The sequence below is a fragment of the Scardinius erythrophthalmus genome (assembly GCF_964197995.2).
Source record: "Scardinius erythrophthalmus genome assembly, chromosome: 15".
In the NCBI taxonomy this organism is placed as follows: domain Eukaryota; kingdom Metazoa; phylum Chordata; class Actinopteri; order Cypriniformes; family Leuciscidae; genus Scardinius; species Scardinius erythrophthalmus.
Window position 1 is genome coordinate 36,616,736 of NC_138235.1, and position 18,826 is coordinate 36,635,561.

General features: G+C 38.2%; 2 protein-coding genes and 1 long non-coding RNA gene across 3 annotated transcripts in view; 1 reads left to right on the forward strand and 2 right to left on the reverse strand.

The window, feature by feature from the left end:
- LOC308703231 (uncharacterized protein) overlaps positions 1 to 2,932 on the reverse strand; it is a gene marked incomplete at its 5' end in the record, with an annotated part of 6,318 nt that extends 3,386 nt beyond the window's left edge. Inside the window, one exon of the mRNA XM_081386552.1 lies at positions 2,833 to 2,932. Within this exon, the coding sequence (XP_081242678.1) occupies positions 2,833 to 2,932 (100 nt within the window). The remainder of the gene's footprint in view (positions 1 to 2,832) is intronic.
- LOC308703137 (interferon-induced very large GTPase 1) overlaps positions 1,996 to 18,826 on the reverse strand; it is a 29,968-nt gene continuing 13,137 nt past the window's right edge. Inside the window, 5 exon segments of the mRNA XM_081386445.1 lie at positions 1,996 to 6,594; positions 6,598 to 7,794; positions 7,953 to 8,917; positions 14,254 to 14,295; positions 15,210 to 15,875. Coding sequence (XP_081242571.1) covers positions 3,109 to 6,594; positions 6,598 to 7,794; positions 7,953 to 8,917; positions 14,254 to 14,295; positions 15,210 to 15,875 — 6,356 coding nt within the window. The 3' untranslated portion in view covers positions 1,996 to 3,108.
- LOC308703138 lies at positions 11,625 to 13,723 on the forward strand. The gene is made up of 3 exons (XR_014031686.1): positions 11,625 to 12,269; positions 12,465 to 12,557; positions 13,343 to 13,723. It is a non-coding gene; the product is annotated as an uncharacterized lncRNA (long non-coding RNA).

An 18,826-nucleotide genomic window follows, 5' to 3' on the forward strand; every position in this document is an offset into this window, starting at 1 on the left:
CCCCAAAGCAACAAATAAAATAAAATTCCTTATCAAAATTTATAAGGAAAGACAAGTATTTTGTTTAGGCTTGGCTTGTAGGGAATTCCAAACCTGCGTATATTCTAACGCACATAACGCACGTTTCTCACAGGTTCGCGTTTAAAGTCTGTGTAGAGAGAATGGTGTCGTCTTAGCGGCCCCTAATTTAATAACAAATGATCATTGCGACGGAACCAAATCAATTAAAACTAACTTTAGATGGAAATAACTTAACTCTGCTGTAAAGCCGAAACAATCTCTGTTACCTTAAATTATACGCTTATCTCTGTAAAGCTGCTTTGAGACAATCTACATTGTTAAAAGCGCTATATAAATGAAGATGACTTGACTTGACTTAATTGTTTGCAGTTCACATGCTTAATTCTTTGGCAGTCTATCTTTCTGGCTAATGGTTTGACCAAGAGATTAGCTTTGAACGCAAGCTAATAAAACTCATCTTTCCATTTAAAGGAAAATTATATAAAATGATAAAGTACTATTTGTTCATACACAAAAAAACAATACATTTATCTCTTATTTGACATAATATCAACGTAGTTACCAAAGAAATGGCTGAAAATTGCTGAAATGTGTTGATTTCTGAAGGGTCCCGAAACACCAAAGTTTTGGGGTGACTTTGTGTGAGGTCCCCTGAGACAGCATGCACATGGGTGGGGCTAGCTCAACATTGCCAAATGTAATTGGTATGCAATTAAAAATGTCAGGGAAGTAACAAATCACTGGATTGGTTAAAATAATAAGCAGCATAAAATATTATTTTCTCTTTTTTTAATTGGACTTCAGAGTTGAAAGTGGGCTTAAAGGGTACACTTACCCTAAACACTTTTTCATCCAGTGTCTAATCTCTGAGTTTATATGTGAATTATTATAATACCTGATAATTGTTCATAATGTCCATCAGCATCTGGATTTTCATCGTATTTTTCATCAGTGTGGAGGGTAGGATAAATCTTTTAGATATATTTTATTGATTAACATTGTTTAAGCGGATGTATTAAACTGCATTTTCTGAAACCTCAACATTGTTTCAAGTTTCATGGGTTAGTCTGGAGAAATGAGAAATTATAATTTTTATTTTATATGTAGAAATTCTGTTTCACTAGTTTCATGAAAAACTAAATAGCTAATTATGTGTGTGTGGTCATGACAGCAGCATAATGTATATAGAATTATGATTAAAGCATATATGGATGGATGTTGATATGATCATTTCCTGCCACAGTTTTTTAAACGTTTCCTTTGTACTTTTTGTACTGCAAGCTTTAACAGCATACAGTAAGTTTACAGCAGCGTTATATAGTTCTTAATTTAGTTTTATTTCTATTTTATTTTCAATATGACATTTTAGTTTAGGTTTGTTTGTTTGGTTTTGTTTTTACTCCTTGAATGTAATTTTTAGAATTAATGGATATTATTCAAAAACTGTTAATGATTATATAGTGTTAACTGACATTTGTACATTTCAGTTGTATTTCAACAAAAGTGATTTTGAATCAACATTGATTGAACAACATTACCAATATTTATTTTTGTTCATTTCAATGTTGATTCAACAGGAGTAATGTAATTTCAGTCATAATAACATTTGTTTTAACATTATTTATGAGTGCAAAATTTATTTTTAACCAACATCACTTTGTAATGTTATCAATCAGCTTTGATGCATCAAGATGCAAACTGAAATCAAACTAAATCAACATGCACCAATGCTACTTTCCATATATTGTAACCATTATGTTCACAACTTGTAATAATTGTTTTAATGATATCATTGTTTCTGCCATAAATTAATAAATTATTAGTGCGTGATTTGTATATGTACATTTCTGAAATATGGACATTACATAGAAACAGTCACTTCTGATAACAGTTTATAATGTTGCCAAAATGCAAAAACAAAATCAATAAAGAAAAAAGCTAAATAAATCTGCTCAAACCAGAGGTTTTGGAGATTCTTTTTTAACCATTTATTTATATTATGCATTATAAACATAGTAAGTCTTGCATGTGCTTTCCAAACCAAGCAAATTATATTCAAGAATTTGTTTATATGGCGTTTGCTTCAGAGCAATATTTTGTCCTGCTTAAATCTACAGGCAAAAATCAATGCTTATATACTTATACGTTGAAATGCATTTTATTACAGCTGAATGATATTCGTAGAGCAGTAGTATACATCTGGCAATACATCCACAGAAGACAAACTAGTGTGAAAGTAAGTCAATGAAATAATAATACATATTTGGTATTCTTTGAACATCTGTCTTTAAGTATAGATCAGTTACTGCTGTGTTGAACAGAACATTCTGATTGGTAACACTTTACAATACGGGTGCACTAATCTGCATTAATTCATGCTTAACTAATGCACAGATAATCATGTGTTAATGTATATGACTCATGACGAACTAAACCATTAATTAATGATTACTGCATCAGCAACTAATAAAGATTCTAAATGATTAATAGATTAAGTAATAAATTAATTGTTATTAATTAAATGTGTCATAATGTATTAATTCCTTAATAACTTATTTTATTAACTAAAAGTGTAAATTAATGTGTTAATTACCACAGTTGGTCAAAGCAATGTACTTCAACTTCCAGCTGTCTGCTTTAATTAATCATTAACTAATGATTTGCAAATGTATCATTATGTTATGACTTTACTTGTTGAGGCACATGACTATTAACTAATTGTTAAGTAATATGCCATTTTGGTGCCATGTAAACCCATAAATGGCATATTACTTAACAATTAGTTAATAGTCACGAAGTAATTCGAAGTACAGGCGGAGAAAGCAGCGTTACTTAGTTCACTTCCTATGACAAGACCCCGGTTCCAAGATGGCGGCGGTTTTGACGCATGCTTAGAACCCCAAGGCGACATCTAGTGTTTATATCTATGGTACAGGTCAAGCGCTACGAACCGGAAGTAGGCAACCGGAGTCGTCGTTATGGCAGCGCACATTGTTTTGAGCAGAATAAGGTTTATATTTAGTTTAGTATATGACACATTCACTGAAGTGTGGGACGTAATCTCATTTCACCTTGTTAATTGTTCCATTAATTGTTTTTATCCAGACTCTCAATAGCTTCCACTTGAGAGTATCTTCTCCATTCATCTGGAATCTTGCCACATCCCTGAAAGGTTTTTCCATAGTACTTTTCCAGATCTTTCTGGAATTCACACACAAACCACTTCCAGTACGGCAGCTCAGAGAGATCCGGGGTGATACTCCATGACGCATATTCAGGACCTCCTTTTCTGTATTCCTTCCAGAGGACTTCATCATCATCTGAGATATCTGGATGGAAAGATCGATCACTGGCTACTGCTGACGTGCAGATGCTGATAGATAGGTTTGTTGTTCCTTTGTAAATCCACCCATTCAGTCCAAGATTACGATGGAAAGGAACACTGTGATCTCCAGGATGGTCTTCTATTGTGTTTGTGCAGATCACTTTACAGAAAGGACACTGAACCCAACAGCAGTCACAGAGGTGATCGATCAGAAGCTCATCTGGTCTGTCTGTGTGTTCCAGCTTTACTGGAAAGGTTTCTGTGCTGAATTTACTGCGTATGTCAGACATTATAGAAGGAAGTTCTTTCATTATCACATCTTCTAGGAAGCTGACTTCAACATCATCCTGATTCACTCCAGTGAGGTCATTTAGAGACAATACCAGCACATCAGAGAGCTGGAGTGTGAAGTGACACAACCACAGATCAGCATCTCCATTGTTTTCTTTAACATTTTTGGTGGATTGATGTGCTGCGTTTGTGATCTTCTGCTCCAGCTGTTTAATGCTGTTTTCCATCTTGGGTTGAACACTATCTTCGAATCTTTCAGTGATGTACTGACTGACTTCATCTCTGATGAATTTCTTGAAGTGTTCTCTGGGATTGTTAATGTAGGTCATGTAAGCTTTGAAATCATGTTTTTCTGCCAGTCTCCTCAAGATGTGTTTCTCCAGGTTTGATCGGTTCCCATTTAGTGATTCACAGTTTTTCGTCATTTCATCTGCTAAATCTCTGGCAGTTTTTTTGTAGACCGTCTGCTGAATCGGCTCTTTAAGTTTATTACAAACAAATTCACCAAAAATAGCAGTTGATGATGCTCCTTTACAGTATTTCTGGAAAATCCTGTAATACTCTTCACTTTTCCTCTTAAAATAAAGAACAGGATCATTGGCTTCCCTGAACATTTTGTATTGGTCAGTGAATGTCTTGTTTGCTTTGTGACATATGAAAAGTACCAGATCCACAAAGAATTCACTCTTGAACACATATCTCACATTTGGCCTTTCCTCATGCTGTGTTATTCTTGCCTTTATGTAATCTACGAGTTGTTGAATGCAACTGTTGTTGTAGCCCATTTTTACAATGTTAAATGACTGAATCATTTTATCTGTGTGTTCAGCAATGTCTGTGATTAAGGATCTTATCTGGACTGCATCCTCTTCAGATAAAACAAAACCAAACACCTCTTTAGCTCCTTTGAGCATATTTTTTAAAGGTGCTGTAAATCCACTGTGTTTCTTTAACTGTACATATTCTGAATAGCTTGTCAAACAGATCATATCGCTGTGCTCACTGCTCTCTTTCATACGGTCTAAAGGAAGACTTTTATAGTTCTGAATGAGGATCTTTTTCACATCCTTTAATATGTCAATATCTTTGACTAAAGGAGTGTCTCTGATGATCTCAGCTGTCTGTTGTTTCCAAAAGGAATCAAACTGTGTTTTCATGAAATCTTCATCATTTGCTTGTTCTTTGAATTTTAAAGCAAGTTCTTTGCTCTTTTCAAAGAGTGTGTTTTCATGATGTGTCCTCTCAGCATCCATCTTTTTCTTCATGTGACGCTGCTGAAGAATCCCATTTAATTTCCTCTTAGTTTCTCTCACAATGTTTTCTTGAAGCTGTTTGATTTTTATCTCAAAGAAACCTTTCCACTGATTCAGTACAGCTGCGTCTCTGTCTTTCTTAAAGAAATCAGACATTGTCTTTTCCACTTCTTTACGTTTTGTATTTAGTTCTGCTTGAAGATCAGCTTCCTCAACACCATGAATTACTTCATTTTCTATTTTGTTGTGTAGTCTGTTTTCAATGTCCAGCATGGCACTCTGGAGGCTCCAGGTCCACTTGCTGTATTCAGTCTCTAGTTTCTTGTATGTTGTGATTTCCAGAGAATTTTTGAAGCTGAACACAAATTGTTCATTAAGCAAAGCCTCCCAGAGATCTTGAATGCGGTCTCTTAGGTCTGTCAGCATTATGCCGTCTGATTTTGAAGCGTGTGTAAGAATAGTTTGCTTCAGTTCTTGAATGTTCTCGCAGTAGTCTGGGTTTGGTGGTGCCATGGGTGGGCTGCCCTCCCAGAGCTGAGCAAAATACTTCACATCATTCTGTACATCAAACGCAATCACATCACTGAATCCTTCTGCATCACAGACTTCCTCTTTAGCAGCGAGTTTTGTCATATCATCCAGTTTCTCCTGCAGTCGTCTCCTTCCCTCCATGTTTTTCTCTCCAGCTGTGATATCTGAGACATTCTGATGCACAAATATGCAGCTGGGAGTCAGTCTGACCTTCTTCATCCTCATGAAGGCCTGAACAACAATCTGAAGAATGTCCTGCATCTCAGATGGGTTTTCTCCAAAGATGTTGATCAGGGTCATATTTCCAAGACCAACAACAAATGTGGCCATTTCATTGTCACGATGTGTTGTTGACCTTCCAGACAGTTCTGGTGTACGAAGTCCTTCAGTGTCAACAACCAGAATATAGTCAAACTTCAGCTCAGTTTTCATCCCCTTTGATATTTTGACCATCTGCATGAAAGCTCCTCTGGTGCATCTTCCAGCACTGACGGCAAACTGCAGTCCAAACATGGCATTCAGCATGGTGGATTTCCCAGTGCTCTGAATCCCTAGAATTGACAGTACAAAGACTTTCTGGTCTCCCAGTCTCTTAACAAGTTCATCTAGAACAGCAGTGACCCAGGAGAGAGGAATATGAGCAGCATCTCCATCCATCAGCTCCATTGGAAATCCAGAGATCATCATCTCTGCTGCAAGACTTGACAGAGAACAGAAGTCAAACTGCAGATTGTCTTTCTTGTTCTTCGTCACAGAAGACCACGATTCATAGATCTGACCAAACTCTCTCAGGATGTGCTCAAAGCCAAAACTTGTTCTATTAATTTGCTCTGATATGTTTTCCAGGTTTGTTTGTTCACGCTGCAGTTGATCTAGATTATCAGACCTTTTTTTCAGTGCTGAGATTTCATGCCATTTCTTGTCATACTCTTTATGAAGTCCACAGAGCTTTTCTGAAGTGAAGTCATTCAACAGGTTCATCATCCATCTGAGGAAATAGGTTTTTTCATTGTCTCTCTGTGATTTCATTGTTTCAATATATGTTTTCATGAACTCACTCAGTCCTTTTGCCACTTGCTTTTCTCTTATATCTGTCATGATCTTGAGTTTGGTACTTTTATCTTCCTCTAGATTTTCTCCTTCTAGATGATGCAGCTCTTTGTTGATTTTACACTAGTCATGCCACAGTTTCCCCTGACAGGGCAGGTTTGTTTCTTTCACTGTTGATGGATCCTTTCCTCTCAGTAATCCCATGATCTGAACCGCTGCCTCTTTCCCTCTCCGGCACTCTGGATCCTCCTCATCTACTCTGATTCCTGTGTGTTTGGCCACATCTTCAACTTTGAAAGTAATTTTCTGTTTGCTCAAACTCACTCTGACCATCTCCCTTATCTGATTAGATACATTAGATTTATTTTTGTCCAAAAGACCAATTACAAATTTTCCATTCCCCAGTTCAGTTTCATCACAGTCACTGTCAGTGAGCAGACAAATGAGAGGCTGAGGAGATTTGAAGAGTGATCTCACCAAACCCTTGTACTGGTTCTTCTGTCCAAAATCTGGTAAGAAGAGGACGTTTACTGAAGCCATGCTGGTCAGAATCTCATATTGTTTCTCAATGGCTGCTGCGTCACCATGAAGATTACAGAAAGCCACACAGTCATCAAATGCGTCAGACTTTTTCCCAGAAGGGCAGTACCAGGCGATCTCCACCACTCCGTCCATCAGTAATCTGGTTCTGCTGTTGCCTGAGCAGTTCCTGTGGAAGAACGTGTTGTGTTTCTCATTGATGAGGCCGTTTATCAGCTGAGACTTAGATGAAGACACTGAACCAAACCTGAAGAAAGCCACCATTGGAGTCTCAGCCTTGTAGACTGGTTGAGTTTGACTGATGATTTCATTATTGGAGACTTTCTTCTTCCAGCTCTTGTTGATTTGTCTGAATGTCCAGAAAGGAAACTCAATCTGTTGTGTGAATGGATCAGGAACCAGCAGAGGCAGTGAATACTGACACTGTGAGAGTTTAGTCACCATCAGCTGCTTCAGGAGACCATCAGCACAATGAAACACGGCCATCTGAACATCCATTGAGTGAATATCAGGGCTTGCACTGTCTTTGTTTTCTTCTTTCTGTCTGTGTTTTATGACTGTGTATCTTGCTCTGTAGTCCATGTTAATCATCTTTTGTAGGAATGAGTTTACCAGTTCATTCTCTTCCTGTGGCTCCTGAGACTGAAGTGAAAACTTGGTAATTTCAAGAATGTCTGCTGTTCTAATTTTATGCCTTTTTATCAGATCTAGTCTATGATAGAGTCTGTTGAGCTGATCATTGATTTTTAATCCATACTTCGGGTTTTGACCAGTTTCATCTCTCTGTAAAGAAAAATAAATTTATACATAAATAAATATACTGTAAATAGACAGAATGAAAAGATGTTAAGCTCAATACAATAATAAATGTCAGTCTTTGTGCAGTTACATATGTAAAGATGTAAGTTAGCTGTATGTATATGTATATAAGGATCACTTACCTTTAGAGAGGAGGCTGTTTGGGAGCTGCACATTTTCATGTTCTCCATGTCTTTTCTTCTGTCTGCTTCATACTCTGATGTTTTTGCTCTCATTAGTTCATCTTGCTTCTTTTGTGTAATCAATTTAATTTGGTCTTTATAAACTGTATATTGATTTTGTCTCTGAGATTTCTCAATCTGCATTTTATTCTTAAGTGACTTTATGTTTTCCTCCATCTTTCTCTTATCGTCTTCCATGACCATTTTCTCTTTCTCTTCTTCATGTTTGGCCAGCAGTTCTTCTCTCTCTCTGTTCAGTTTTTCCACTTTGTCCATTAGCATCTTCATTTGTGCTTCTTGTTTTTCTATTTCCATCTGTCTGAATATCTTACATGAGTAGTAACTCCCTCCATTTGCTGTCACCATGTCATTGATTTTCTGCAGTAATGTCGACACCTGCACACAGTCTCCAGTCTCATTATTATTGAACACATGATATCTGTTTCCACACTGTTCAACGAGGTTCATCAAAGCAGATCCAGGTTTACCCAGATACTCTTCAATGGTCCTTTTCTTCAGATCATCTCCTCTGGTGAAGAGCACCATAGTGTACATTATTGAGCTTTCACCAAAAGTCTCCTGAATGATCCTGACAGCATTTTCAACTTTCTCAGTGAATCGTCCCACTGGTATCAGTAACAGAAACACGTGTGGTCCTGGCAGAATCATGGAGATGCAGTTGCTAATTTCTGTCTGGATCTCTTCATGAGTGTGTTTAGTATCAAACAGTCCTGGAGTGTCAATCACAGTAATCTGTCTGCCATCAATCTCAGCCGTCTCTCTCTGACACTCTCTGGTAATGGATTCTTGAGACACGTCTTCTTTAAATGCTTTTCTCCCTAAGATGGTGTTTCCTGTTGCACTCTTCCCAACTCCAGTTTTTCCCAGCAGGACAATCCTCACATCATCTGAATCCTCTCTTGAATCTGAAAAAGAGAAAACTGCTTGAGTCATTCTGCTAGTCTTTTAAAGTCAAATCCTACAAACAATCTGTCTGAATAGGTGTGATAGGCAAAGGACAAAAAAGCAGGAAAATATACGGCGCACCTACCATGACACCCCGCTTAATGAAATACAGTGCAAACATCCTATATATTATATTATATTCTATAACGTCCTAATAATGGTAGCCTAATGCCATATTGGTATTGTCACCTGTAGGATTTCCTTTTGTTGAAAACCCAGATAAAAGTAAAACGTTATTATTTTGTGTAGATCCATGTCCGAGGTAGTTTGACTTAACAATATAGACTATACAAAAATAGCTTAACAAGCACATTTCTTTACACGCTTACACACACGCGAACTGGAAACACTCGATCTGCGCCAGTGGACGAGCACCATTATGAATGCCTGTGTAGCAATGTGAAACAATGGCAAGCACACACGCAACTTCTACGGAAGACTGTATTCTCGTACTCTTTCGACTTTATTCTCGAAATGTTTCGGCTTTAATCTCGAAATGCTATATTTTCTTTTTTTTTCCTTTTTTTTTTTTTTGTTGCGGTTCAGGGCTTCTGTAGGCTATTATGATCATGCTATGACATTTTCTCATTGTGCAGCTGGTTATAGAGGCAGTATTTTCTAACCATGTCGGGGGAGTTTTATGCATATACGTTTTAGAATAATGTCACTTGCCAGGTCATATAAGGAGACTACAGGATATATTATACTTGTCAAAACGAAAATAGGAACTCCACTATGTTCCACTCTCTTTACATTTATTTTGACCCCTTGTCGGCTTCAGCTAAGAAATTAAATAGTTCGCCCCGCACGTCCAAAAGTCTTAGCACACTTTAGATAACCTTCCGCAACGAGTGCAGGCTCTTTGGTGGAGCTCTGCTTTGAATGAAGTTCCATCGTAACAAATTAATGGACTAGCCTACTTGCGGAGTGACATGAAGACGTGAATCAGAGGCACAAAAAACTTTGACAGCGGTGAGCGGTCATATACCCGAACCGTACTTTGCGCGCGACCCGCAAAAAAAAATTTGCATGATTTACGAGAGTATCATTTTCAGGTCGGAAAAGCCGGATTTCCGGATTTATCTGGAAGAATCACACCCCTTATTACAAATTACAAAAGAACAAACTGAAATCAAATAGGCCTATATTGAGAATTTGAATTTTATGTGAATTTGACAATTATGTGAATGTTTAATTGTGACATGAAGAAAATGTATTTAGTACATCATCTGTGACAATTTCCTGAAATTACTTATACAAACTAACATTTCTTTATGGCCTAATGAAACTGGTTTTAAACTCTGTTAGGTGGGTGTTGAGATCTGTTTCCAAAACAATTCTCAATGCATCTAAATTTTACACCAACTGTATGGTTTTATTGAGCACCAAAACTTAGGTGGACCATAACCAAATTCTGCTTAAAGATTCTGCATAAAAGCCATAAAGTCACTGCAGAAATTATGAAAAAGCAGGTTATAAGGTCTGAGCCACAGCCTCTCTTGGGTTTTTAGAGATTGTGTGTGCAATAGTCTGACTGAGACTATGTGCACTTTCTCCTCCTTCCAGTAATGAATGAGTAACTGAGCAACTACTCCTCAGTCCACATGTTTTATCATTTAAAGTGGGTGTGAGACACACATTTTCTGATCATTACCTTGCTGTTGAATCTGTGTGTCTAGTGAGATTATTTTCTTCCTCATTTCTTCAAATTTCTCTATCTGTGCATCCAAAAATGTTTCAGTGGAAAAACTAATTCCACAATTTTCTTCCATCATCTGCTCCAGTTTAGTCACCAACACGGACACTTGTGGGTTTGGACCAAGGAAATGATGTCGTCCTCCAAAACACTGAATGACAGACTTCACTGCTTCATTCTGTTGTTCTGTCTCATGCTCTGACTCCTGGATTATGAGAAACATGATGTGGTTGTTGATCTTTGAGCTGAATATTTTCTGGATCTCCTCTGTTTCTGTTTTGTCTTCATCAGTAAGTGGACCGTCAGGAATAATGAAGAGGAAAACATGAACTCCAGGATCACAGAGAGACACACAGCGGAGAGCCTGACGCATCACTTCCTCCTGTGAGAGTCGAGTCAGAGCTGGAAGCTCCACCAGAGTGATCCGACGTCCATGAGCTTCTCCTTCCAGCTTCACACACTCTGAGCTGAGCTCGGATCTTCTGTCTCTCTGGTCCAGAATGAGGTTTGATAAGAAAGCTTTTAATGTTCTGTCTCTCCCACACAGAACCACATTCAGCTTTGGCGAAGCACAGACACTCTCTGCCACACTGTAAACCCGGATTTCATATCTAATCAAACATTTAAAGTATAATGTACTTACATGACTCAAATCGATTAAGTTTTGATTGCATTACTAGCAAATGTAAGTATGTTTAGCTAATTTGTAGACCTAGTTGAGTCTGTGAATAACTTTAAGTGAAATAGCTTAAAATTCCCAAGTTTTAGTCATGCAATGCACGATGGGAACGTGAAAGCCGTCACTTTGCCGCCGTGCTTTTTGCTGAGAAGACGTCACTTTCCTGCCGCGCACCGGACAGTCCAGTTGCTGCTAAAACTCGCCAGAGACGGTAAGTAGCTTTGGTCTCGCCCTCCCGCTGTCAATTTAATGTGTTTGAGTGTGGATATAAGGGGATGTTTGTGAGTAGTGGGACGCTATAACTTTAACTAACGTTAGGTGGGCAGCCATTTTCACCTGCTATCTAACGTTACAGTTTGAAAGTTTTTTTCACTTGGTGCGCTGTTTGTGAGAAGTCCAAGTGAAGCAGTTTGACGTCAATGGACATTATCATTGTCAGGCTTTCTCGCTTGACGCGCTGTTTGTTGATTTGGAAAACTGTCGTTTTAACCAGTTCAAAGGGACATTTTTCACCTGTAGCGTCTTGGCGGACGCCACCCCGCTTTGAACCGCCTCCCGGCGCTGCGGACGAAAACCACGCGCATTCATGGCGGGGAAGGGGGCGCAACCACGTTGTAACATGGGGCTTTTGTGAGCAGTGTAAAACCGTTGTTGCAAAACGTTTTTCACCTGTAACTTTAGCGTCTTGGTGACACCGCCCGATCCACGCTGAACGAGGGACACGCACTCGGTGGGAAGAGGAGTGTTAGCGACCACATTTGATTTTTTTTTTTTCCTAGTATTAAAAGTGAATGACAACTTTGACCATTCATTTTATTATTGTCTTATGCATGACATAGGCTCCGCTTTAGTGATTATTTTACCTTCAAGCACTTAAGAGAGAGTGAATTGCAACCGGATTATGCAAACTGAGTTTGTGCAAATATGCTTTAGAAGTGTAAGTATTGCCCTATTAAGCTCTACAATAAAATACAATTTTACCCATATTAAATAGTTAAAAAATCTGAATCAATCCGTGGCGGTCAGCGTTGATATTGTGGCGGGCCACCACAAATTAATGAATGTATGGGAAACCCTGATGTGAGTATCCTTAGCAAGATATGTTTTAACTCTTGTGTCCACTATCTTGCAGACCACTGAGCCAACAGACATCAGGTGCCTATGTTTTCGGGGACTGCCAGTCATCTTGGCGGATGATTCTTCTGCCTTCTTCAAGACATGCTCTGTAAGTTAATTTGTTTTTGTAAATGTTGCAGGTGCATGCTCCTTTTGTCTCATTTTTAGCTGTTAATGAACACTGCCATTCATTTTCAGAATAATTTGATCAGCATCAGTGTCTCCATTAAGTCTGTATTTTATGGCCAAACAAAGATAGTTTACCCACTTTCAGTCCCAGTCCTATTGAAAAAGTAGAAAATTGCTCCCAATAACTAAGGTTGTATGAATCCTTTTACAATTGCCCAATTAGTTTTTTGACTTTACTGTCACCAGTTGGAACTTGTGAAATTGTTTTTGGGTCTAAAACTCAAATGGGGAGTTCTGATTGCACTTGTTAGATTCTGGTTGCTCCAGTCATCAAATATCTTATTGTGTATGTTACTTTCAACCGGTAAAGTAAAAAAAAAAAAAAAAATTAAGGTGAAAGGTACTGAGAGTCATAAAAAAAAGGTGTTTGGTGTTTTAAGCCCCCAACGGCGCCTTCCAGGCAGCGAGGGGATGGGTAGGTTTAAGGTTGAGGGTAGGGTTAGCTGCCTCTAAGGAGCCATTGGGGGCTTAAAACACCATCAAGCTAAAAAAAATGTTTCAGCACGACTGTGACTGAAAGTGGGTAAACTCCATATTTTGGGCAAAGTGTTGCAACCTGTACATATCTGAATATGGCATTTGATAAAAATTCAAGACTGGTATCGTCCTAAAAACAGTCACAGGTTATTTTTGGTGGACAAAACACCATTGTCTAACTGGCATGTTTATGTTCTCTCCTTGTCAAAACGTTTCTTTCACTGTTAGGATGTAACTGACAAGGACTCGTACATTGAAACTCCAGTGGGAATTCTCTGCCTTGGTCAAGAAAATACCCAGCTCAACCCATCCAGAGTAGGGATCATCTTGGAAGGGTCTGTGGTAATGGATGAACTGGCCAACCTGCCTCAGGCCTTCTGTGTCCTTTTTGGACTGATCTATGCCCTGCACCTGCCCTGCATTTGTTGTGATAATGATGTACACATGCTTGAGCACAATCAGTGTTTTTGTTGGCATGATGGTGCTTTGTTTTATGCAAAGTTCAGGGCATGAATGACACATTTTGCCACTGTTTCAGGCTTATGATTCAAGGTTGTTAAAGCAGGGGACAACAACCTGTAAGTTGATGCTGTTTTCAAGTAAAACGGTAAAAAAATTACTTTTGTATTGCGTATTTGTCTTAATTTAAATGTTCTAGTTTAACACATTCAATTAATAGAAAGGTTTAGTTACTTTAACTTAAAATAGTAAGTGGAGTTCATGTGACAATACAATTAGTATTACAAGAGATTGTAAGTGAAATCAACTTGGCATTCAGTGTTTTGAACTTAAAATAATAAGTCCACCCTTTCATGCATTTAAGTTAAATGCACTCAAGTTTTCATAACCCATTACTTAAATTTTTTAAGGCAACCGGTTTCCTCAAATTTTTTAAGTGAATTCAACTTATCCGGGCTTACAGCACTGAAAAACAAACATGACAATAGTTTAGTGGGTCAACTAAAAATGTTCATTTGATTTATAAAATTGTTATTAATTTAAATAGAATTATCATCTCTACAATAACTTTTAAGAATACTTCTGTACATTGAAATAGGAATAAAGATTCCGTCCTATTCTGGGGTTTTGGTGATATTTTCAGTATTGAATATTATGAATTATCATATTTGTTTACTTACAAAAAGGTCGTTCAAGAGATGGATTCCGCCGTCTTCTTTTAACTACAAATAAAATAACAAATTCTTTTACCAAATAAGAAATAATTCACACAAAAAGAACAATTTGTCAGCATGTTATTCCACCTCAGTATTATATTCTTTCTTTCATTAAACACAAAAGTTTTTTCCTGCATGGGGAATAAGTAAATTACACATTTATTATAAATTATTCATTTTTTCAAGACTAATTACATCTGAATTTTTAATTTTTTACCACCAGTCGTGTTTTTGGGTTCCTTGCCGGGGAGATCTTTGCATTGTCTTTACAGAATGAATACAAATCTGTCAATTGAATGACAAGTTTATTAGTTATTGACAAGTGAAAAAAATAAAAATAATGAAAATGTGATGTGATTTATACAATTTGTATTAATTAAAATTGAATGATACTTTCATTTTGTTGTTTATTTAAGCAATGAGCCCCTTGAAGCCGTGTTTTACAGTGGATCTAGAACAGCTAAGGGGCGTTGTTAGCTACGACGCGGAGCGCCTAAAACCCCCTTAGCTGTTTGTAAATCCACTGTAAAACAAGGCTTCAAGGGGCTTATTGCTTTTATAAAACAGTTACTCCATAAAAATATTCATTTTAATATATATTTTATTCATAAAATAAACACCAGCAACAAAAAATTCCCTTCTCCTTCTTCCCTTTAACATTGTTACAGTAATAATGTGTATTACATTTTTTTTTTTTATTCTCCCCAAATGGATATGCTGTCAAACAAAAAACAAAAATAAAAAAGGGTATCTGTAAGTTTACTGTATGAGTTTACATTATAAAATGATAATACTGTTTTTGTATTATCATTTATCATTATAAATGTTGTTTCTTTTCTAGTTTCTCAATTTATTCTTTCTCTTGAAGGAAGTGATGTGTATGTGTGGGTTAAACTAACTTTCTTGCCAACAATACTTACGCAATGTTTTCTTCTGGATTTTTCCATCATCTTTGTGATCAAGATCTCCCTCTTCTTCTGCTGTGACTGAACTTCTAGATCTGCTCTGCTCTTCATCCTCTGATGCTTCTTCTCCTGCTTCCTCATACAAGTCACAGATAAGAAATTGGACCTGGTTTTCTTTGAGTATCTTCTCTACTCTTTCAAGTACCTCAGAGTGCCATCCTGATTTTCTTTTATTGAACTGAAGATGTCCACCTCCACACTCTTTTATGAATTGATGAATACGGTTATTGTGTATCTCTTCCTCATTGGTCAGCACTATAGTGTGTTTAAAAGCCTCCTCACTGATTTCATTCAGCACATATTTCATTCTATGTCTGTCCTTTTTACTGAAGTCGTTCTGCTGCAGGACAAGTATGATCACATGAGGTCCAGGATCAGACAGATTCACACACTCTTTCACTCTCTGTGTGATCTGAGAGTTTGACAGATTTGGATGCAGCAGTTGAGGAGCGTTGATGACTCTGACGTGTCTGTCCTTCAGTTTTCCTCTGTGTTTCTCAATGTGCAGCTCTACATCAGCAGGCGCTTCACTCTCAAACGCTGCTCTTCCTAAGATGAAGTTTCCCACTCTGCTGTTTTCTGTTACATTCTTCCCCAGCAGAACAATCCTCAAATCACTCACTGGACACAGAGAACACAAATAACAGTAATACTCGACTAAGTGAATCAGGGACGGACTAGGAGAAAAAAACGGCCCTGGATTTGCCCCCAATATTACTATCTCACAATATTATAGCAGTCAATGTATCGCATTTATGGCAAATAACATCCCAAAACCAATGGTGATTGAAATCAATTTATTATTGTATGAACTAAAATACTTGAAATCTACACGAAAAGAGCAGAATGCAAAAATGTATAGTATGACATATAATGATAAACAAACTTAGAATCTAGAAACTTGAAACAACAGAACTATTCTACAATTTGAATATTCATACATCTGTGTGAATGGGTGTGAATTTGGATATTGGCTGGGTTAGCCTACATGCCACGATCAAAATAATATAGTTTTGGCGTTTACTGTTGCCACGCAATGACAAAAGTCACGCTGCAGCCAAGCGGAGTGAGAGTGACCATGTGTGCACAAATGATTTGCAAACTCGCTCATTCTCATGTTACATGTTAATCGGAGCAATCACCTTAGGCTACTTCATTTACTCTGTTTTCTAACTCAGTAGCTGTCAAATGTAACCCGATGTAAAATCACTGCAGTCTCGTTACGAATGAATAGAATATTCACGTCAGACAATGCAGAGTTTTAAATAGAAGTGAACGTTCAGACTATAGGGATGTCCTGGGATTTTACTATAGTGCTGTTCATAGGCTACATGCTCTACAGTGAGAAAGGAGGGCAAAGGTAACCTGATGTAACTGTCCTGACAGGAGACTCACCAGAACCATTGGCTCTCTCATCAGGCTCAAGATTACCCCTTTTCCACCAAGGCAGTGCTGTTGCCGGTTCGGAGCCGGTGCCTACTCGCAAACCAGTTCTTTGTGTTTCGACAGCCAAAGAACCAGTTCTCGGCCAGGAAAATTGGTTCCAAAGCAGCACCAACTCTTTGCTGGACTAGAACCGTTCTTTTACCACGTCATGCTTACGTCAGGGGCTGGGGGAGGGGTTATTGTCGAACTTCTTCTCGAACGTAACCTCCGTCTATAGTAATCCAGACGAGCAGCACAAATGTGTTCTAAACGTCATCTTCTAACCCCAGTATAGGATCGCCAGGAGAAACATAGGTTTCAACGGAGAGAAGTGAAGCAAATTAGAAGCAGTCACTTCCTGATGGCTGAGCGTACTGCGCAGACTCAAACTGAGCTTGACGACGTGGATGTGACGTGAGCAACCTGCCTGACAGTTGTAAGTTTTCTAGTAGCTGTGCCAAGCGAAATCTGAACCATTCCCTTCTGAATCTCGCAGAAACAGAGAGTGTGAGTAGGAGCTGTCCTTGAGCTAGGAGCAGGAGCAACGTCATTACTCTCTATGGGCTTCTCCCTTGACTTTATCGGACTTTATGCCTCCACGTCCCCCCGATTGACTGCGAGCTTCTCTTCCTGTCTCTACGGTAATTTCCAGAGAGTCGCGTGATTATGACGCAATCGTTAGCCTACTTTTACAAAAACTGCTTCTACGGGGCCATAACGTAAGATGCAAGGTAATGGAGCCTTTTGTACATTGTCGTGTTTCTTTAGAAATAAACAATGGACAAATGGAGTCTTTAAATGCCTCAGATGTAAAGTTATTTTTGTTATTTTATTTGTTATATTATAATAAATTATACGTTTTAACCACTTGGTGGAATTGCCAGAGGTTCCCTTAGGGATACGCTGTAGTAGCACGTCAAAGCATTCTAGGGTATAAATATGCAGCTGTAATTCATGTAGATGATTTGGAAGTATATTTTATGTCGATATACAATGGTTAAATACTGTAAAAACTAATTGTGGAATTGATATATTAAAACTGTCGACTCTTAGCCTGGTTAAAACCAGACCATTCTCAGTAGTAACTGAGTTATGGTCTGGCAAAGCTCCATAGACAAATCATTTCCAAAGGGGCGTCACCAACGGACGTCGCTCAAATGACTCTGGGCGCAATTGGATAGACCTAAAACTCCTAAAACCCATCAGAGCGATCGTCATGTGTAAAGTAGGGCTGTCAGTTAAACGCGTTATTAACGGCGTTAACGCAAACCCATTTTAACGGCGTCAATTTTTTTATCGCGCGATTAACGCCTAGCAAACTTTGTAGGTTTTTTTTTTTTTTTGACATGCTTTTGCAACAACTAGTAACGTTAGTACAACACCACCGGATCTAGCTAGACCGGAAACAAAACAACAGGCACGCCGCACACACTTGTTTGGACTTGCGAGCCGGCCAAAGAGTGGACGAGAAGCCGCGTCTATGGACAACTTGTATCGCACATCGGACGCGTACTTTCTCAGTTTATGGCCAGCAATAAAAGGTGTGTGTACACTCATAGAGAATAATGTGTTCGAATTTTAAATACGAGGCGCTGCGCTTCGCTTCTCGTCCAGTGTGCGACCCCCTTTAACATTATGTTTTGAGTGGATGAATGATGAGCGCGAGACGCCGAAATGGATGCCAATAAGATTATGAATGGAAAGTTTAATTTTAAAAAAGTGGCCAAAATGTTTCAGTTGACAAGACCAAAGTGATCTGTGTGTTTTGTCATTGTGAACTGAGCTATCATTGCAGCACGTCCAGTCTGAAATAGCCTACTACTTGATGGCCAAGCACACTGATTCGCTGATGCGAATTCTCCACCCCCTCGTCAATATTAGGACCTCGTCAGTATTTCTTTCACCCTTTTATTGATGGACAGTGTTACATTGTGTGAGAGATTATTTGCTCCAAGTGAGAATGTTAGTGTGAAATTGAACACTATAGTATGCCAATGTTGATTTCAAAAAGAAACATTTGCTCAAAGCAAGCCGATCCACTTTTCCATGTTGATAAGAGCATTAAAATGAGAAAAAATAATGGGACAAAAAGAAATCAAGAGACATTTAGAATAGATAAAAATGTGCGATTAATCGCGAGTTAACTA